General features: G+C 37.7%; 1 protein-coding gene across 1 annotated transcript in view; it reads left to right on the plus strand.

Moving 5' to 3' along the window:
- Window positions 1-22,862, plus strand: part of ETFDH (electron transfer flavoprotein dehydrogenase) — a 157,146-nt gene that overhangs the window by 50,172 nt on the left and 84,112 nt on the right. The window contains exons 8-10 of the mRNA XM_053703777.1: window positions 7,109-7,249; window positions 7,483-7,626; window positions 9,210-9,378. Coding sequence (XP_053559752.1) covers window positions 7,109-7,249; window positions 7,483-7,626; window positions 9,210-9,378 — 454 coding nt within the window. The remainder of the gene's footprint in view (window positions 1-7,108; window positions 7,250-7,482; window positions 7,627-9,209; window positions 9,379-22,862) is intronic.

Below are 22,862 nucleotides of genomic sequence, written 5' to 3' on the forward strand. Positions count from 1 at the left end.
CCTGGATAGCGCTTGCTTATTGGTGAATACATTTAGCCACCAATAAGCAAGCATAACCCCGGTTCCAAAGCAAAAATGGGCTGGCTCCTTAGCTTTACATTTCTGCTTTTTAAATAAAGATATCAAGAGAACGAAGAACATTTTATAATGGGAGTAAATTAGTTTATGCAACTTTTTTTATCTGAATCATTAAAGAAAAAAAGTGGGTTTAGTATCCCTTTAAAGGGACAGTCTACACCAAAATGTTTATTGTTTATAAAGATAGATAATCCCTTTTATTACCCATTCCTCAGTTTTGCCTAACCAACAGTTATATTAATATACTTTTTACCACTGTGATTACCTTCTATCTAAGCCACTGCAGACTGCCCTCTTAATTCAGTACTTTTGACAGACTTGCATTTTAGCCAATCAGTGCTGACTCCTAGTTAACTCCACGGACGTGAGCACAATGTTATCTATATTGCACACATGAACAAATGCCCTCTAGTCAAAATGCATTTAGATAAAAGGCGGCCATCAAGGTCTAAGAAATTAGCATATGAGCCTCCTAGGTTTAGCTTTCAATTAAGAATAGCAAGAGAACAAAGCAAAATTGATGATAAAATTACAGTGGAAAGTTGTTTAAAATTACATGCCCTATCTGAATCATGAAAGTTGAATTTTGACTAGACTGTCCCTTTAAGTGGAGGGTGCATTTTCTGCTTATCTATTCACTTTACTGTTCATTTAGAGCAGGGATGGGGAACCTTGGCACTCCTGATGTTTCAAAACTATATTACCCATGATACTTATGCACTCTGAACTCCAGTTGAGCATTATGGGAAATGTAGTTCTGAAACATCTGGAGGGCCAAGGTTCCCCATCTCTGCCTTAGAGGATAGTATATTTTTAAAGTCATTTTAGATAGAAACTTAGACTCTCTTCACATAAGAGCTCTTTTACAAGGGAGTTACTTGTTTAGCCCAGCTAGCAGTACACCTTGTGTTACTGTGGCTTTTGCTCCTTGGTGTTATAATCTTTCTGATCAGATTTCAGAAGACTTTATAGCTGAAAGGTCAGCAAATGCTTTTATCTGTGATGGTATTGTTAACATAATTATAATTAATGCCAAAAATATGCTTTTTCAGTTTTTTAAACAGAAGAACTTTGAAACCATGTCAACTGACTATAACTTGAGCTATGAAGTCTAGACTTTTATCTCTTCCTTTTAAAAAAATAAAAATAGTTTGGTTGTGGTCTAGACTCCATAATCTCTACTGTGACTTGAGGTAAAGGAATTCTTCTCACTCAGGCCATGAAGTTTAAGGGAAAAACAGAGATACTAGTTGCTTTTGTTCCTTTTGCCAATCCAGGATCCAAAGGTCCCCCTCCTCTTCACAAAATCTGGATTCTTCCAGATCCTCCTAGATGTCCTTCCCCAAATGGTACAAGACCAAACAGTCATAAAGGCCTTCTGCCTCTACAAGGTCAGCATGAAGGTGTGAGGTGTGGTCCCTGATCCAGTTTTTTTTTCTGGTAGGAGGCAGATTTCACTTTTTTTTTTTTTTTGCCTAAATTCTCAGTCTGTTCTTATGTCAGAACAGGGCAGGTTCTTATATTCCAAAATGTTTGTTTCCAAAAAAAGGAAGTTTGAGAGCTTAAATCAAGTTTCTCTGGGCTCCCATCTTCAAAATGTTATCAAGGTGGACTATTTTTCCCTTGTACAGCAGGGACAATATATGTCCATGATAGTCTTGAAAGATGCTTTCCTTTATTTTTTTGTATCCTTATAGTCCATCCCCAGCTCCTAAGATTTGCTTTCCAGGACAAACATTGCCAGTTTGCCACGGTTCCATTTGGTCTGGCTTCTGCTTCCAGAATATTTTTCTGTAATAAGTGCTCACGTTATTCGGTGACTACATACCTGGTCAATATCAAGGCTCAAGTTCCATCTTTACCTTTTAGCATTGATTAGTATGCGATTGGGGGGGGACCTGAGCTGGCTCTCCTGTGGCTAGGGAAGGGTTAACTAGCTTTCCGCATTTGGCATGTGTCCCACCCACTTCCTCTGACTGCTTCTCTGAGAAGAGCGGATCATCTCGCACCATACGGCAACTCCATAGACCTCGAGAGTATAAAGAGGCTACGGTTCAACAACTTGATAGTGGTATTGTACTGAACTGCAAAAGTTATTAATAGGCTGTCTGGTCACAATATATATGGTCTTAGTAGGCCTAGCTATGTTCTGTTTTTCACATATATTATAGTAGGGTTAATATAGATCATTCCTGCTCTGCTCCTATGGACTTCAGTATTACTGATGAGGTTTTGACAGCCATTATTTCACCAACTAGCAATTGTTCTTTTGTGCAAAATGGTTGCTGTGTGTCCATTTGCATGCTTGGGTTCTGTTCTACTGTGTCTCCCAAAGGTGTATATCACTCAGAAGAGTTTATGATTTTGCACCTGCTTCCAAATCCCATTACAGTCCACAGACACTGAGATTACCGTGGCTATATCCCTGCAGGTAGGCAGGCTGAAGCATATCTTCTTACAATCGTTTTCTAGTGATATTACTCCAGCTCAGTTAGTTAGATATTCTGATAGATCCTCTGATTACTCAGATGGGGAGGTCTCTTCTGAGGATTCTGGGACAGATTCAGAGAAAGAATCTGAAGATATAATTTTCCAATTCATAATGGAACACCTCCGTTGCTTATTGAAGGAGACATTGAGAACCTTAGGAGTACAGGAGTCTAACCCTGTGGAGGAGAATTCTGTACACAAGTTAGACATGATTTTCAGACCGAAGTCTAAGGTACCGGCTATTTTTCCTGTACCTACTTTGATACCTTAAGATAATCACGGCTTGTGAGGTGAATTTGGACCTGTGGGGGGCTGCTCCTAATGTATTTGTTGCAATATCTACTATTGCTAGGAAAACCACTATTGCTCTAGAGGATACTACATTTTTCAAGGATCCTAGGGACAAGAAACTTTAAGGGCTCCTCAGAAAGATCTGCCTTTAAGGAGGTCTGTTATTTCAGCCAGTGGTTGGTATTGCTGCAGTAGCTGGTACTGCGGAATTCTGGTGTGCTTCCCTAAATTAAAAAAAAAAAAAAAAGTGTATTCAATGTTTGAAGTTGGCAAATTAATTTATCAGTGATGCAGTCATTCATAGTTTGCCTTAATGATAAGAACATAGCCTTGACTTTTCGTCTGCAATCATGGTCTGCAGACATGTTTTCCAAATCTGCATTATTGTGCTTGGCCTTTAAGGGTAATAATCTTTTTTGGGCTGGTCTGGTTTCTCTTATTTCTACTGTTACAGGTGGCAAGAAGTATTCTTGCCTCAGGATAAGAAGGGTTCCTTTTGTCACAACAAAACCAGAAATCCTCTATCACGCAAAAAGGGAGGCTTCCAAACGGACTTACTCCAGGAAGAGCTTGGTCTCAAAGTCTAAGTAGATCCCACAACAAGTCAGCATGAAGGTGCGACTCCCTGATCCCTTTTTCAGTAGGGTGCAGACCAAGCCTTTTTTGGTAGACCTGGGCACAGTCTGTCAGGGACCCTTGGGTCATGGAAATAGTAACCCATGGGTCCAGTATATGCTTCAGAGCTCAACTTCTCTGGGAAAGTTTATTCTGTTGCTCGTGTCCAAACGTTCATAAGAGAGAAATGCTTTCTTACAGTGTGTAAATAATCTTGAAAAAATGGGTGTCATTGTCCAAGTACCTATGTCAAATCATTGGACGGATTTTATAGTGCCTAAGAAGGAGGGGACCTTCCATACCTTTCTGGATTTAACAATATTGTACACATTTCTAAGGGTTTCCTCATTCATGATGGAGACAATAAGATATATCCTCCCTCTAGTGCTCCAGGGGCAATTCATGACCACCTTAGATTTGAAGGACGCGTACCTGCACATCCCTATTCATCAGGATCATCATGATCACTACTTGAGATTTGCCTTTCCGAGCAATCCCTTTAGTTTGTGAACTTACTCTTGGGCTTGTCACAGTTCCGCAAATCTTTACCAAGGTTCTGGGTGCACTTCTTTCAGAAATCCAGGGGGTTCCAGTAAAACCATTCCTGGATGATATTCACAACAGACGCCAGCCTATCAGGATGGGGAGTGGTCTGGGCCATTGGAGAGTGCATGGTGTATGGTCAGGTATAGAAGCCTGGATCTCAGCTTTCTTCAGGGCCTTACAGGCTTGGATTTTCTTTGCTCGGTTAATTTTATAAGATTCCAGTCACACAATATACGACTGTGGCAATGCAGGAGGTTTCCTGCATCCTGGAAAAGGGCAAAGACAATTCAATGCAAAATTTCTGCGATCCACATGCCAGGTGGGGACAAATGGGAGGCAACAAGTCAACAAGCTCTTTACTCAGGGGAATAGTCTCTCAATCAGGAGATTTTCAGGGCTCTGGTGTTTCGCTGGTGGCAGCCGGAAATAAATTTGATGACATCTTGCTTAAACTACAAGTTTCCAAGATATGGTTCGAGGTCAAGAGACCGTTATGCGGTGCTAATCGATGCTTTGACAATGCCCTGGCAGTATCAGTTGGTGTACATTTTTTCTCCAGTTGTACTCCTACTGAGGGTGGTGGCTAGTATCTAGGAGAGATTTTCAACAATTCTCATAGCTATAGTATGCAGACCTGGTCCGGCTATCCAGTGCTCGTCCATGGAGGCTTCCTCAACCTCAGGACCTTCTAAGTCAAGGTCCATTCTATCAAAACCTTCATTCACTTAGCTTAACTGCCTGGAGGTTAGAGGGTTGGTACTGTCTCAGAGATGCTTCTCTGATTAGGTAATTGTCTCCTTTGATACAAGCTTGCAAACCGGTAACAAGGAAACTCTATCATCTTCCCTGGTGTTTTGCAATTGGTTTCTCCTGGCATTCTATCAGAATTCCTTGTATCTTTCAGTTTCTTCAGGAGGGCCTGGATAAGCATTTACCTGCTAGTTCTTTCAAGGACCAGATATCTGCTCTTTCTGTATTATATCACAGACGGTTTGCCTGTCTTCCTGATATTCAGGTTTTCTCTCAGGTTTTAGTGAGAATCTGTCTTTTGGTCAGACAGCTTTCACCACCAGGGAATCTCAATTTTGTTTTTCAGGTTTTGTTCCTACTGGTAATATCTTCAACCCGGAAGGTTTATGAATTGTCAGCTTTGTTTTGGGATTCACCTTATTTTGCCTTTGATTACGATAAGGTAGATAGTCTTGTGTACAGTGTCTTCTCTTTCTCCTAAAGATAGTTTCTTCTGTTAGCCTAAATTAGGAGATTGTGATGCCTTCTCTTTGTTTGGATCCTACTTCACCTAAAGAAAGACTGTTACATAATCTTGATTTTTATCAGGACACTGAAGTTTTATTTTCAGGCTACGAATAAACTCCCTCAATATTTTAGCTTGATTGTGCTGTATTTGGGTAAAATAATGGATCAGAAGGTAACTTCTGTTTTTTTTTTTATCCCTTTGGTTAAGAAGTATTATTCATAAGGTTTACTTGCAGGTGGGTCAGCAACCATGCCAGAATTCCTGCTTGTTCTGTTCTCTGTCCTGGGCTTTTAAGGATGCTGTGTCTGCAGAACTGATCTGTAGGGCTGCTACTTGGTCTTCCCTACATTAAATTCACCAAAAATGTTACCACTTTGATGTTTATGCTGAGGCTGCTTTTGGTAGGAACATCTAACAGGCAGTTGTACTTGGTAAATAGGTGCCCGCTTCTCTTTTTGTTTTTCTCACCCTGTTTTTGTGGGCTTCTCAGCTTAGATATTGGTTTCCAAGAGTCAAGTTGTGGACTCCCACAACCATTAGAAAGAAAACACAATTTACGCTCACCTGATAAATGTATTTCTTTCTTGGTTGTGAGAGTGTACTACTGGGAGAGAAGTAAGAGGGATACTTAAAGGGACAGTATACTATAAAATTGTTTTTCCCTTAATGTGTTTCCAATTACTTTTTTTTACCAGGTGCAGAGTATAAAATGTATGAAATTTTTGCTTTTTTAAGGCTTATTTGTTTATATGAATTAGCTGATTTTGTATTTTGAAGCCACAACCTAATAAAATGGGTTGAGCTTGTAGGTATAATCAGATCTCATTTCTTTATCACATTGTGTACATATACCTGCTTCTTTATCTTATATCTGTACATAAAACAAACACCAATACTTGGAGAGAACAATGAAAAATTAACATTTTAATACTTTTATCTCTTCTATACCCCACTGTGAGTTTAATTTCTTCTACTAACACAGCTTGGCATTGAGGCCAAAAACTTTTAGGATGGGTGTGGATACCACAGGCTAAATAAACTGTTTCAAATGCCAATATAAGGGTAATGGAAATACTTGTAAACAATTTAATACAATCCAGCAGGTAAAGTGGATCATTGGGAACAAATTAAAGGGGAGAAAATGTTTGAGTAAACTGTCCCTTTAAACTCTGGTTTGGGGTGTCTTTGCCTCCTCCTTGTGGCCAGGTGTTCTAATCCCAAGAGTAATGTCATCACCAAGAAATAAATACATTTATTAGATAAGCATAAATTATGTTTTGGTAATAAAAAAAATATATAGAACTATTTTTATTGTTGTTTTATGTCCCTTCAAGTGTAATGTGTTTTGTGTACAGATGTATTGCATACAGTTTTGGATTACATGTATAAAGTACAATTTGCAGTTGTGTAGAGAAACTGAGACCCGTTTATGCAAATCAATATATACTCAGACAATCTGAGTTTTTATATATGTATATCTTTATAAAGAGGGAATAGTGATTTGTGGCGTATAGCATAAGGAGGGCAGAAGACTTGGTATGATGCTCACCTGCTAGAGAGAGTGGTCAAGAGTCAAACAAAGAAAAGATCTGTTGATAAGCATTCATTTTGCTGATCCTGATCGGTTTCTGTGCTAACATGAAGCTTGGCTAGAATTTTGTTTAACTGATTCGGAAGAGCAAAGTGAGGGTTAATGGGATATGCTAAGGAGCTTGTGATATAACCCAAAAGGGACTCTTTATTTATCCAAAGTGCCCTTCGTAGTTAAATAGGTATTGCACAATTTGTTATCAAGTTAACAACTCTTATGTGTTTTCCATTGATTTTCAGCTATGGATTATTGATGAGAAGAAATGGACCCCAGGCTTGGTTGAACACACAGTTGGCTGGCCTTTGGATAGGCATACCTATGGTGGATCTTTCCTTTATCATCTTAACGAGGGGGAGCCTCTTGTGGCACTCGGTTTTGTGGTAATATGCCTTTCTACTTCACTGGCAGTTAAAAAAAACAACAACTATATAGCCATGATATACCATTCAGCCAGTAATCAGTCGAGCATGGCACATAACTGATTTTTTTTTCTTTCTGAGAGTCATTATATTATCGATAGGATGTAAGAGATAGTGCTGTCACATCAAATGAGATTTGTTAGAGAGAGATTACAAAACTACTTCATACAGTTTACAGTTCCTTTTTTTTTCAGGTGGGTTTAGATTATCAAAATCCATATTTGAACCCTTTCAGAGAATTCCAGAGATGGAAGCACCATCCTATTGTGGCCCCTACTCTGGAAGGTGGAAACCGGATTGCCTATGGTGCTAGAGCTTTAAACGAAGGAGGCTTTCAGGTAAAGTTGTATTTTGTTAGCATAGAAAATAGCTTCCCCTCTAATTATGCTTAATAAACTCCTAATTACATTTGAAAAAATAGGGAAAATTGTTGACATGTATGTAGATGATTTTATTGGGGAATGATGATTGTCTAAGATTCATGATATAGTTCTAGTTATCATTAACCTAATTTAACCTTTATGTAAAGAAAACGCATTGCATAAGAAGTGCTGCAGCCCTTAAAGGGACACTAAACACTGTGTAATTACAAGGCATTTATGTTGTGTTGCTATAGAGTAATATAACAGCCTTAAAGGGACACGGAACCCAATTTTTTTCTTTTGGGATTCAGATAGAGCATGCAATTTTAAGCAACTTTCTAATTTACTCCTATTATCAAATTTTCTTCATTCTCTTGGTATGTTTATTTGAAAAGCAAGAATGTAAGTTTAGATGCCGGCCCATTTTTGGTGAACAACCTGGGTTGTCCTTGCTGATTGGACAGTACCAATAAACAAGTGCTGTCCATGGTTCTGAATCAAACATTTGCTGGCTCCTTAGCTTAGATGCCTTCTTTTTCAAATAAAGATAGCAAGAGAACGAAGAAAAATTGATAATAGAAGTAAATTAGAAAGTTGCTTAAAATTGAATGCGCTATCTGAATCATGGAAGAAAAAAAATTTGGGTTCAGTGTCCCTTTAACTTTTTTAAAACAAATTATCCTTTTTACTGAAATTAGTTTTCAATAGTCAAACTCCACCCACTATTTGCCTTATTTAGAGCAGCCTATCTGGGCTTTAGTCCACAGACAACAGCACTAGCCACGGTCTTAAGCTTAATATAAAATTAATTATTTTGCAGTTTTCTTATAAAGCCAATTAGGGACACATATGTAGCAGGATTAGTATTGATACGTCAGCAGGGTACATTTCACATTTTGAGAATTAAAAGTTGCTCAATTTTGAGAATTGAATTACATAAAACATTGCAAAGTTGTTTTATTGCACATAACTAAACATTTTTATATAAAAGTCTCAAGGTATTTACTGTCCCTTTAAAGAGAAAGTAAAGTCAAAATTAAACATTCATAAATTAGAGGATGCAATTTTAAACTACTTTCCACTTTACTTCTATGATGATGCTGTGTTTTCTTGGTGTCCTTTCTTGTAAAACATACCTCAGGAGCAGCAATCAGTACTGAGAGCTAGCTTCTGATTGGTGGCTGCACATATATACCTCTTGTCATTGGCTCACCATATGCGTTCAGTTAGCTCCCAGTAGTGCACTTTTGCTCTTTCAACAAAGGATACCAAGAGAACAATGAAAATGTTATAATAGAAGTAAATTAGAAAGTTGTTCAACGTTGCATGTCCCTTTTAATGACTGCTAGGTTTATTTATTTTATTTATTTATTGGGCATTTGAAGAAAACCTTGCTTTATGAATGGCCTTATTTGACAGTGTTGTGTGCAATTACTTAGAGGTCTTACACTGTGCATCAACCTTTGCATAAAACAAAAGTATGAAAAGGCAATTGAAAGGACATAAAAATATATTTTATGGAAGGGAAAATAATAATTTTAACACTTTTCCATTTTCAGTCCTTACCAAAGCTCACCTTCCCAGGCGGACTTCTCATCGGATGCAGCCCTGGATTTCTGAATGTTCCCAAGATTAAAGGTACCCACACAGCCATGAAATCTGGAATGTTGGCTGCAGAAGCTATTTTTAAAAAGCTCACAGATGAAAACCTAAAGTCAGAGACACAAGGTAATATTTTGTGTTGATATTAAGTTCTGTAAATTAAATGGTGTAAGATCATTGGACATTAATCCATGACACTCTGCATTTACACATTTATGTCGGCCTCTTTTATAGCTATCTGCACAGCTCATATGTTTTCGGGTTTTGGGTGGTTCTAAGCAGGTCATTTATTTTTTAGAAAATAATTCTACTTAGCAGAGAAACCCAAAAATGTAAAAAAGCCACCAAAGGGAATGCCACAAGGGGCATTTTGTGTCATTTTATGTAACATACAGCATGTAATATGTAATTATTTCAAATCCTTTATGGTCTCAAAATACCAGAATTTAGTTGTCTGTTTTGAAAACAAATTTACAAACTACTGAGTAAGAATACACCATTGGGATCCATTAACTTGCTCTCACCCGTCGGCTGATTATTTCACCTGTGCTCTAGTTCACATATAATGAAACTCTGGCCTCTTAGGTGTCCAGAGGATTGGAATTGATAGACACTGTTCTAAGGCACTGTTAGAACAGTCACACCAACGGAACAGATTTTTCATAACCTCTGAACTAGAGCACAGGTGAAATAATAAAATCTGGCCCATTGGTGTGTCCTGAGGACTGGAGTTGAAAAATGCTGCCTTACAACAGTGTCTCTAAATTCCAGTTCTCTGGCATCACATTTTATTGTTACATAAAAAGGAGGGGTACTAGTTTCAAGTAATTGTGAGAGCAGCCAATGTCTCAGACACAGGTCAAATAAAATTAAACACTAATATTTTTTGAAATTACACAAAAAAGGGGGGTTATGGCGCAAAACATCATTAAGTGTTGTTAATTAATTTGTTTAAAAATTAATGAATTCTTATGGGTTGAAAAGGCTGTGGCCAAGATGGCAGCGTAATTCAAGCTCTCCGCTATCTCAGTCCCAACATCGATGCATCCACACATCAAAGCCTACCTAATGCCACAAACCAGGAGAGGTTCTAACAATAGGAACCGTCCCGAACTCCCTGGAACTAAAACATAGTAGTGGGATCCTACTCAGGAAACCTCAGAGACCGCACAGGGCGCCGCCCACCATCTTGACTGCGGCCTGTTTCATTTCAACTATAGACATAAGCTCCGTGATGCAGAGCTGGAGGTAGCTATCTGGGAGTACAGAGGCCTGTTGAATGGGCCTCTAGGGTAAGCTGCACGCAGCTTCATTTCAAGATACAACTAGTTTTCCTTATCTCTAATATTCAGCAGCATACCTTGTTGACATAGGAATATGTTTCAATGTGATCTTTGAACAACATTTACCCCTCACTTGTTCTGCAAAAAATACATTCTTTCTTATTTAATACTTACTCTGTGCAATCCCTCGGAAAACAAGTTATTACAACATAGGGCCTATATCCACGGAGTCTAGTGGAGTTTCTAAAAGAAACGTCAGATAAGATAAAATAACAAAAGCCACCTAATACTCTCAAACAAATGGGTGCATCATCCCGCTCCGCAACACTAGAGTCTATTAGGGATGTGCAGCTAGCTTAGAATATGCATATTATTTCTTCTATCAACTTTGGCCTCAAAACAGCACATTACAGATATTGTGAGAACCTTTATTAGAGAGGAACTTGCAGATTTGAAAAATGTCCATACATTGGGCTTTAGAGTTGAGGCACTTAAGGACAATGGAGATACAGTTTGTGAAGACCTTCACCAACTAGAAAAAAAGTTGGCAGCGCAAAGTAAGACTCTTTATTCTCTGCAGGACAAACTCGAAGACCTCGCGAATACCAGCAGACCGAAAAACCTGAGATTCAGATGGATTCCAGAAACCATATTGCCAAGAGATCTTCCGTAATATTTGCAGTCTTTATTCACGTAAACCATGGATTTCCCAAACCCCCAGATTTAGCTCATCCAAGAGACATTCTAATATTAATCAAGAACTTTCAGGATAAGGAACTGCTCCTCCATTCTCAATCTCAAAAAACATAATTTATGTAAGAACTTACCTGATAAATATATTTCTTTCATATTGGCAAGAGTCCATGAGCTAGTGATGTATGGGATATACATTCCTACCAGGAGGGGGCAAAGTTTTCCAAACCTCAAATGCCTAATAAATACACCTCCCACCACACCCACAACTCAGTTTAACGAATAGCCAAGTAGTGAGGTGATAACAAAAAGGCTACAAAAAAAGGAAATGGGAATATAATTGTGCTTTAATACAAAGAAAACATAACCACCATAAAAAGGGTGGACATCATAGACTCTTGCCAATATGAAAGAAATGAATACATCAGGTAAGTTCTTACATAAATTATGATTTCTTTCATGTAATTGGCAAGAGTCCATGAGCTAGTGACGTATGGGATAGAAATACCCAAGATGTGGAAGTCCACAGAAGAGTCACTAGAGAGGGAGGGATAAAATAACAGCTATTTCCACTGAGAAATTAAATCCACACAATAATTAAGTTTTTCTTAAAAAAAAAACTTAAATCAAAAGCTGTAGAATCAAACTGATACAGCTGCCTGAAGAACTTTTCTACCAAAGACTGCTTCAGAAGAAGCAAAATACATAAAAATAGTAAAAACAATAAAAGTATGCAAAGAAGACTAAATTACTGATTTGATAGTCAAATAAAACAACACTTTCCAAGAAAGTAATCTTCAAAGAAAATATAGGCTCAAAAGAGCGAGCCTGCAAAATCCTTAAACCAAATAAGACTCCAAAAAGGAGACGGTAATAAATGAACAGGCTTGATACAACCAGAGCCTGAACAAAACAGTGAATATCAGGAAGTTTAAACAATCTTTCTAGGAAATAAAACAGAAAGAACAGAGATTTGTCCCTTCAAAAAAATTGCCGACAAACTTATCCAAACCATCTTGAAAAAACTGTAAAATCCTAGGAATTCTAAAAGAATGCCAAGAGAAGTTATGAGAACACCATAAAATATAGGTTTTCCAAACCTGATAATACATGTTCCTTGAAAAAGACTTATAAGCCTGCAACATAGTGATAAAAACTGAGTCAGAGAAACCTCTATGACTAAACACTAATCAATTTCCATACCTTCAAATTAGTAATTTGAGATCCCGATGGAAAAATGGCCCCTAAACAAAAGGGCTGGCCAAAGAGAAAGCGGCCAAGGATGGCAACCGGGCATCCGAACAAGATCCACATACCAAACTTGTGAGGCCATGCGGATGCTATCAGAAACACATGAGAAAAAAACAACAGAGGGGGAAAAAAATGTAGCCAGGTTGGAAAACCAAGACACTGCTAATGCATCCACCATTTCTCCTGAGTATCCCTGGACCTGAAAAGGTACCTGGAAAATTGAGAAAACACATCTATATAGAGATACCACTCTCCCAGATGTAAAGACTGATGGCTGAGATAACAAGCTCCCAAATGTTTAAAGGGACACTGTACCCAAAAATTTTCTTTCGTGATTCAGATAGAGCATGCAATTTTAAGCAACTTTCTAATTTACTCCTATTATCAAATGTTCTTTATTCTCTTGGTATCTTTATTTGAAATGCAAGAATGTAAGTTTAGATGCCGGCCCATTTTTGGTGAACAACCTGGGTTGTCCTTGCTGATTGGTGGATAAATTCATCCACCAATCAAAAACTGCTGTCCAGAGTGCTGAACCAAGAAAAAAAGCTAAGATGCCTTCTTTTTCATATAAAGATAGCAAGAGAACGAAGAAAAATGGATAATAGGAGTAAATTAGAAAGTTGCTTAAAATTGCATGCTCTATCTGAATCACAAAAGAAAATTTTTGGGTACAGTGTCCCTTTAAACCTGAGATAAAAATTGTAGAACTTAGACAGGAGATGAATTCCACCTAAGAACGTATTCAAGATACTTCTTAATTGCTAAGGAAGTGTGAGTCCCTATTTGATGATTGACATATGTCACAGTTCTGATATTGTCTGTCTGAAAGCAAAATGAAAAGTTCTCTCCTAAAAAAGGCCAAGCCTAAAAGCGCTCTGAAAATAGCACAAAGTTCTAAAATATCGATTGGAAACCTCGCCTCTTGAAATTTACAAACCCCTTGTGCTGTCAAAAGACCCTCAGACAGCTCCCCAACCTGTAAGCATTGCATCCATTAAGAATACAGTCCAGGAAGGACGAACAAAAGGAGGCCCCCTGAAAAAAACGATGATAGTCTAATCACCAAAACATCAAGAGTTGTGTTAGGATTTAAGAATATCAACTGTGATATCTGAAAACAATCCCTGCACTATTGATTCAGTATGTAAAGCAAAAGAGGTCTCAGATGAAAAACGAGCAAAAGGAACCACACCCGATGCTACAGTTATGAGACCTGAAACGTCCATGCACATAGCCACTGAAAGGAATGTTCTAGACTGTAAGTTACAGGCTAACTACAATTACAATTGACTTCTGTCCGATAAAGACAAAGTCATGAACACAGAATCCACCTAGAAAGCCAAAAAGAGGTGACCCTTGTCTGAGGAATCGCGAAACTCTTAGGTAAATTAAATCCCCTACCCATGTCTTGAAGAAACAAAACTTGGTTGATTCATGAGAGAGTCCAATAAAAGAAAACATTAAGCTAATACCAAGATACCATCCAAATAAGGAAACGCCACAATACCCTACTGTCTTATTACAGAAAGAAGGGCACCCAGAACCTTTGAAAAGATTCATAAAGCTGTCGCTAGACCAAATGGAAAAGCAATAAATTGGTAAAGCTTATCTAAAAAAGAGAATCTCAGAAACCACAAGTGGTCTGAATGAAATAAAATATGAGGATAAACATCCTGTAAAATGGAGTGGACATGAAATGACCTTGCTGAACAAAAAGGCATAATAGTCCTTATAATTGCCAACTTGAAAGTTGAGACTAACAAAACAATATAAAGTCTTCAGATCCAAGATTGGACTGAATCAACCTTTCTTCTTTGGGACAAAGAATAGAATTGAATAGAAACCCAATCCCTGTTCCTGCTAAAGAACTGGTATAATCACTCCTGAAAAAAATCATAGTGTACTGAGAAAGAAAGAATCTTCCCATAGAAGGTTTCATTCTAAAAATCTATTTAAACCCTAAGAATAATATAGATTTTGGACTGAGTTCATCCAAAAACAATTTAATCTGCCCCCCACCAGAAGGACTGGTTTGAGAACCGCACCTTCATGTCTAATAACTAGTAATTATTATATAGCGTTTTTCTCCCAGAAGGATACAAAAAAAACACTTTTTCAGTGCTTACACTTGGAGTTAAAGGGACACTGAACCCAATTTTTTTATTTCTTGATTCTCAAATTTTCTGCATTCTCTTGATATCTTTATTAGAATTCAAGAAAGTAAGTTAAATGCCGGCCCATTTTTGGTGAACAACCTGGGTTGTTCTTGCTGATTGGTGGATAAATTCATCCACCAATAAAAAAAGTGCTGTCCAGAGTTCTGAACCCCCAAAAAAAAGCTTAGATCCCTTCTTTTTTAAATAAAGATAGCAAGAGAACAAAGAAAATTTGATAATTGGAGTAAAATAGAAAGTTTCTTAAAATTGCATGCTCTATCTGTATCACAAAAGAAAATATTTGGGTTCAGTGTCCCTTTAACCAAATTAGCAGCTGATAAAAGCAGTTGTTATTATTACCCAAATAAATGGTATACAATAAATTGACCTCAGAAGGCCGAAAGGCTGTATTAACCCTGCCGGGATATGAATCTATGACCCTTGGATCTAGAACAAGCGTTTGTAGTCAGGACATTCACCAACTGATCTACATCACCGGACTAAAAGTAGGGCAGAAAAATCTCTAAACCTCCAAAAATAGTGGAGATAATAGAAATCAAACAAAGCTAGAGATAATAAAATATATTTGAAATCATAATAATAGATATAGTAAACATAATAAAATGAATACATCAGAAGTAACTAAACAGAGTTATATACTTGAGAATCTAAAACTGCTTATGCTAACTGTTCAACAACAAAAAGGTTGAAAAAACAGTAATGTCAGCCACAAATAAAGCGGAGCTAAAAATACAAACAGTACGTGAATATGCTCTACTAAGGTTATATTCAAACTTTAAAGAATCCTAAAATTAAGTACCAATTTCCATAGAAATTGTAGTACAGTCCCAAAAGGGAATCGGAATAAACCATTCTTTAGAACATAATACAGATAGTATCTTGAATAGGAAAAAAACCTCAGGAGCAAAGTAAAATCTTAAAATTCAGATTTTAAAATAACATACAGCTAGATTACGAGTTTTGCGTTATACTGAAAAAGCAGCGTTATGTTATAACGCTGCTTTTTCACTACCACTGGTATTATGAGTCTTGCAGATTTAGGGGCACTGCACACTTTTTTGGCCGTACTGCAAATTAACTTACGCAATTTCCGGAAAGTCTTTTTTCAATGGGACTTCCATAGCGCCGGTATTACAAGTTTTTTTCTGGGATGCCAAAAAGTGAGTGGTAAAGCCTATCCCGCAAGATTCGTAACGCAATGTAAAGTCAGTAGTTATGAGTTTTACGCTACAAAGCTGTAGCATAAAACTTATAACTAAAGTTCTAAAAAGTACACTAACACCCATAAACTACTTATTAACCCCTAAACCGAGGCCCTCCCGCATCGCAAACACTAAAATAAAATTATTAACCCCTAATCTGCAGCCCCTAACATCGCTGCTACCTACCTACATTTATTAACCCCTAATCTGCTGCCCCAACGTCGCCGCCACTATACTAAATTTATTAACCCCTAAACCTAAGTCTAACCCTAACTTAAATATAATTAAAATAAATCTAAATAAAACCTACTATCATTACCTAAATAATTCCTATTTAAAACTAAATACTTACCTGTAAAATAAACCCTAAGCTAGCTACAATATAACTAATAGTTACATTGTAGCTAGCTTAGGGTTTATTTTTATTTTACAGGCAAGTTTGTATTTATTTTAACTAGGTAGAATAGTTACTAAATAGGTATTAACTATTTACTAACTACCTAGTTAATAAATACAAATGTACCTGTAAAATAAAACCTAACCTGTTTTACACTAACACCTAACATTACACTACAATTAAATAAATTAAATTAATTAAATAAAATTACCTAAATTACAAAAAAAAACCACTAAATTACACAAAATAAAAAAGAAATTATCAGATATTTAAACTAACTACACCTAATCTAATAGCCCTATCAAAATAAAAAAAAATAGCCTAAACTACCAATAACCCTTAAAAGGGCCTTTTGTGGGGCATTGCCCCAAAGATATCCGCTCTTTTACCTGTAAAAAAAATAAATACAAATAACCCCCCAACAGTAAAACCCACCACCCACACAACCAACCCCCCAAATAAAATACTAACTAAAAAAACCTAAGCTCCCCATTGCCCTGAAAAGGGCATTTAGCTCTTTTTCAACCCAAAAGCCCTAATCTAAAAATCAAACCCACCCAAAAAACCCTTAAAAAATCCTAACACTAACCCCCGAAGATCCACTTACAGTTTTGAAGACCGGACATCCATCCTCAACGAAGCCGGGAGAAGTCTTTATCCAAGCGGCAAGAAGTCCTCAACGAAGCTGGGATAAGTCTTCATCCAAGCCGGCAGAAGTGGTCCTCCAGACGGGCAGAAGTCTTCATCCAGACGGCATCTTCTATCTTCATCCATCCGGTGCGGAGCGGCTCCATCTTCAAGACATCTGGCGCAGAGCATCCTCTTCTTCCGACGACTAACAACGAATGAAGGTTCCTTTAAATCACGTCATCCAAGATGGCGTCCTTTTAATTCTGATTGGCTGATTCTATCAGCCAATCAGAATTAAAGGTGAAAAAATCCTATTGGCTGATGCAATCAACCAATAGGATTGAGCTCGCATTCTATTAGCTGATTGGAACAGCCAATAGAATGCGAGCTCAATCCTATTGGCTGATTGGATCAGCCAATAGGATTGAAGCTCAATCCTATTGGCTGATTGCATCAGCCAATAGGATTTTTTCACCTTTAATTCCGATTGGCTGATTCTATCAGCCAATTGGAATTAAAGGGACGCCATCTTGGATGACGTCATTTAAAGGAACCTTCATTTGTCGTTGGTCGTCGGAAGAAGAGGATGCTCTGTGCCGGATGTCTTGAAGATGGAGCCGCTCCGCACCGGATGGATGAAGATAGAAGATGCCGTCTGGATGAAGATAGAAGATGCCGTCTGGATGAAGAATTCTTCCCGTCTGGAGGACCACTTCTGCCGGCTTGGATGAAGACTTCTCCCGGCTTCGTTGAGGACTTCTTGCCGCTTGGTTGAAGACTTCTCCCGGCTTCGTTGAGGATGGATGTCCGGTCTTCAAAACTGTAAGTGGATCTTCGGGGGTTAGTGTTAGGTTTTTTTAAGGGTTTTTTGGGTGGGTTTTATATTTAGATTAGGGCTTTTGGGCTGAAAAAGAGCTAAATGCCCTTTTAAGGGAATGCCCATACAAATGCACTTTTCAGGGCAATGGGGAGCATAGGTTTTTTTAGTTAGGATTTTATTTGGGGGGTTGGTTGTGTGGGTGGTGGGTTTTACTGTTGGGGGGGTTTTTGTATTTTTTTTTTTTTTACAGGTAAAAGAGCCGATTTCTTTGGGGCAATGCCTCGCAAAAAGCCATTTGAAGGGCTATTGGTAGTTTAGTTTAGGCTAGGTTTTTTTTATTTTGATAGGGCTATTAGATTAGGTGTAATTAGTTTAAATATCTGATAATTTCTTTTTTTATTTTGTGTAATTTAGTGGGGGGGGGGGTTGTAATGTAATGTTAGGTGTTAGTGTAAGACAGGTTAGGTTTTATTTTACAGGTAAATTTGTATTTATTTTAACTAGGTAGTTAGTAAATAGTTAATAACTATTCTACCTAGTTAAATAAATACAAACTTGCCTGTAAAATAAAAATAAACCCTAAGCTTAGGGTTTATTTTATAGGTAAGTATTTAGTTTTAAATAGGAATTATTTAGGTAATGATAGTAGGTTTTATTTAGATTTATTTTAATTATATTAAAGTTAGGGGGTGTTAGGGCTAGGGTTAGACTTAGGTTTAGGGGTTAATAAATTTAGTATAGTGGCAGCGACTTTGGGGGCGGCAGATTAGGGGTTAATAAATGTAGGTAGGTGGCGGCGATGTTAGGGGCGGCAGATTAGGGGTTAATAATATTTAACTAGTGTTTGCGTCGCGGGAGTGCAGCGGTTTAGGGGTTAATATGTTTGTTATAGTGGTGGCGATGTCCGGAGCGGCAGATTAGGGGGTTAATAAGTATAATGTAGGTGTCGGCGATGTCGGGGGCGGCAGATTAGGGGTTAATAAGTGTAAGATTAGGGGTGTTTAGACTCGTAGTTCATGTTAGGGTGTTGGGTGTAAACATAAATTTTGTTTCCACATAGGAATGAATGGGGCTGCGTTACCGAGCTTTACGCTGCTTTTTTGCAGGTGTTAGATTTTTTTCAGCCGGCTCTCCCCATTGATGTCTATGGGGAAATCGTGCACAAGCACATAAAACCAGCTCTGCGGCTTTCAGCAGCGCTGGTATTGGAGTGCAGTATGGAGCTCAATTTTGCTCTACTCTCACTTCTTGCCTAATAATGCCGGGTTTATGAAAACCTGTAATACCACCGCTGTAGGGAAGTGAGCGGTGACAATAACTTGCAAGTTAGTACCGCACCGCTCTTACCGCAAAACTCTTAATCTAGCCGATTGTTAATAGGAGGACTAGACTCCTAAAAGCTAAAAATAACAAATTTTCCTTAACAAAGAACAAAGAATGTTCAAATGAAAAATAAGGAAAATGTTTAACAAAACTGTCTCTGATACAGGATCCTTTGAACCAAAGAAAACATTCATCAGTAGAATAAACTTAAGTATGCTGTCGGTCAGAACAAAATTAATTGAATTTTAAACAATTTTGAAAAGACCTTGTAAGTTTACTTAAATGCATAATAGCAGCATAACCTTTTTATGATATAAGCAATAACATGTGATGTTTGCAGATGAAATCAAGTACATGAACTGAATAAGTAAAAACAGTAAATATCATTGTACATGTAGAAACCTTACTAGCATAAAATATGATAAATGCCACATAATAAATAACAACAGCTTAATAATGAAAAGAACACAGCTTTGTAGAATTGTGTTTCAGGGCATCATAGTTTCTACAGTAATATCAGAGTCAGGATCAGAATGAGACATCTCACAAAATGTAACAGAAAGAGAGAAATAACATTAGGCAAAACATTCAATTTCTACAATGTAACAGTTTCAGTAGATAGAAAAACAAAGATAGTATTTTTATTTTATTTTGTATTTATTTTTTTTAAATAAAAAAGCAGGCATAATAGCTTTTAAAATTCATGAAAACAGTGAGCAATAGAGGGAGTGGGGTAAAATAACAAAATTTTGGCGCCAAGAATGACGCATTATGCAAAATGAAATTTAATTTTTTTTTGGCGCAAAACAACTAGCATCAACAAAGACGCAAGAAATTACGAAATTTGCACCATCAAAGGCGCAACTTCGCACCAAAAAAAATTTGCGCCTAGATTGAAGCAATAAAAAAACAGAATTTTGTGTCCTTGCGAGCCAATCCTCTGAACCACCTCCATAGGAGGCAAAGTTTGTAAAACTGGATGTGGTGGGAGGTGTATTTATAGGCATTTGAAGTTTGGGAAACTTTGCCCTCTCCTGGTAGGAATGTATATCCCATACGTCACTAACTCATGAAAGAAACATGAAAGGAAAATCCAACCACTACTTTTACAATTTTACCAAGATCCTTCTGCCAGAACACTCCAGCATAAAAGATCATTTTCACAACTTGCCACACTACTCAGGAACAAAAAGATACCTTTTATAAATGGAGTTCCCTACCCAAGTGTGAGTTTACAGGAAAATATATGCCTGTAAAACAGATGACACAGCCTCCTTTTGAACATCACTGGGTTTAGATTCACCTAACATCTCCCCCAGAAGATCTTAAGGAATGGAACAGTGTAGAGCAGTTTGATCCACAAAAGACAAGCCAGCTGTTTCCTCGTCCCTCAAGCCTAACTCATTCCAGCCACTCCTCTGAATCAGATGCTGAAAGAGAACGTAGACCTCCATCATCTATCAGGCTCATCTGCAATGAAGATAAGCTGGGGTCTGTGTCTCACTAAAAAAGGATTGGTTTGATAGTTGAGAATATGCTGTTAGATAAACAATGCTTATAAACAATTGTTCAGAAGGGACTGTGATGGACCCCTCCATTTTTCTCTCTTAACTTTAACATTTACTAAAAATTGTATTACTGGAAAATGAGAGATTGTGAATTTTGCTCTTATGTATTTTTTTATTATTATTATTTTTTATTTATTTTTTTTAAAAAGGGAAAAAAAGAGTTTCTAGAAATAAAGGCTGTAATGGATAAATAATAGAAAATCTCACTTCTGGTTTTAATCGCACCCTTATAAATCTGTGCTACACATCTGTGTCATAAATGGAGTAAGGAAAAAATACATACACCACGGGCGCAATCCGATATACGGCGCAGGTTTCGGCGCAAGCGTGAAAACCTGCGCCACCCGTAGTTTGAGCTCGCAACTCGAGCTATCTTATATACGGCGCCGTCAGATGCTATAGTGCCGTAAGTCTGACAAACTAACGATGTCCAGAAATCTGCGTAAGTACACATTTCTGGAGTCGCCAGTGACCTACGGCCCTTTAGAAACTGCCGCTGCATAAAAAACCTGACTAAGTTATTAAATCTCCCGTTACTGTCTAACACGCCTCCCAAACATAGCCTGACACGTATACCCCTCTATCTGCAATCCCCCCCTCTCACTCCTAACAATAAATATATTAACCCCTAAACCGCCACTCCCGGACCCCGCCGCCAGCTACATTATCTATATTACCCCCTAATCTGACCCCTTACACCGCCGCCAGCTACATTATCTATATTACCCCCTAATCTGACCCCCCTACACCGCCGCTAGCTATATTAAATGTTTTACCCCCTAATGTGAGCCCCCTACCCCGCCGCCACCTACATTAACTATGTTACCCCTAATATGATCCCCCTACACCGCCGCCACCTATTTAAACTATATTAACCCCAAATGTGAGCCCCCTACACCGCCGCCACCTATTTAAACTATATTACCCCCTAATCTAAACCCCCTATACCGCCGCCACCTATATTAAATTTATTAACCCCTGAAATACTAAAATATCCCTACCACTAAACCTAAGTCTAACCCTACAAATAGCCCTGAAAAGGGCCATTTGCGTGGCATTGCCCCAAAGTAAACAGCTCTATTACCAGCTCTTAAAAGGGCCTTTTGCGGGGCATTGCCCTAAAGTAACCAGCTCTTTTTCCAGCCCTTAAAAGGGCTTTTTGCGGGGCATTGTCACAAAGTAATCAGCTCTTTTGCCAGTAATGTAATCTAATCCCCCTACACCGCCGCCACCTATATTAAATATATTAACCCCTAATCTAATCCCCCTACACCGCCGCCACCTATATTAACTATATTAACCCTAATTATATTAGGGTTAATATAGTTATTATATTATATATATTAACTATATTAACCCTATCTAACACCACTAACTTAATTATTATTAAAATAAATCTAAATAATATTAACTAAATTATTCCTATTTAAAACTAAATACTTACCTATAAAATAAACCCTAAGATAGCTACAATATAATTAATAATTACATTGTAGCTATTTTAGGGTTTATATTTATTTTACAGGTAACTTGGTATTTATTTTAACTAGGTACAATAGCTATTAAATAGTTAATAACTATTTAATAGCTACCTAGTTAAAATAATTACCATTTTACCTGTAAAATAAATCCTAACCTAAGTTACAAATACACCTACACTATCAATAAATTCATTAAATAAACTACAAATATCTAAACTAAAATACAATTAAATAAACAAATTTACAAAAAAAACACTCTCTAAATTACAAAAAATAAAAAAAGATTACAAGATTTTTAAGCTAATTACACCTATTCTAAGCCCCCTAATAAAATAACAAAGCCCCCCAAAATAAAAAAATTTCCCTACCCTAATCTAAATTACAAAAGTAATCGGCTCTATTACCAGCCCTTAAAAGGGCCTTTTGTGGGGCATTGCCCCAAAGTAATCGGCTCTTTTACCTGTAAAAAAAACAACCCCCCCCCCATTACAACCCACCACCCACATACCTCTACTCTACTCTAACCCACCCAATCCCCCCTTAAAAAACATAAGTCTAACCCCCAAGTGCTCCTTACCTGTCCTGAAGACAGACGAAGAAGGTCCTGTTCCAGGCAGAGAAGTCTTCTTCCAGGCGGTGACCTCTTCTTCCAGGACCCAGGCAGAGCGGAGGAGTTAAAGACCGATGAACGCGGAGCTGAAGACCGTCCATCTGGAACTGAAGATCGGCGATGCTGGAACTGAAGACCGGAGCCGGAGCGTGGAGGATCCTCTTCATACGAT

Source organism: Bombina bombina, chromosome 2 (assembly GCF_027579735.1).
Source record: "Bombina bombina isolate aBomBom1 chromosome 2, aBomBom1.pri, whole genome shotgun sequence".
NCBI lineage: Eukaryota > Metazoa > Chordata > Amphibia > Anura > Bombinatoridae > Bombina > Bombina bombina.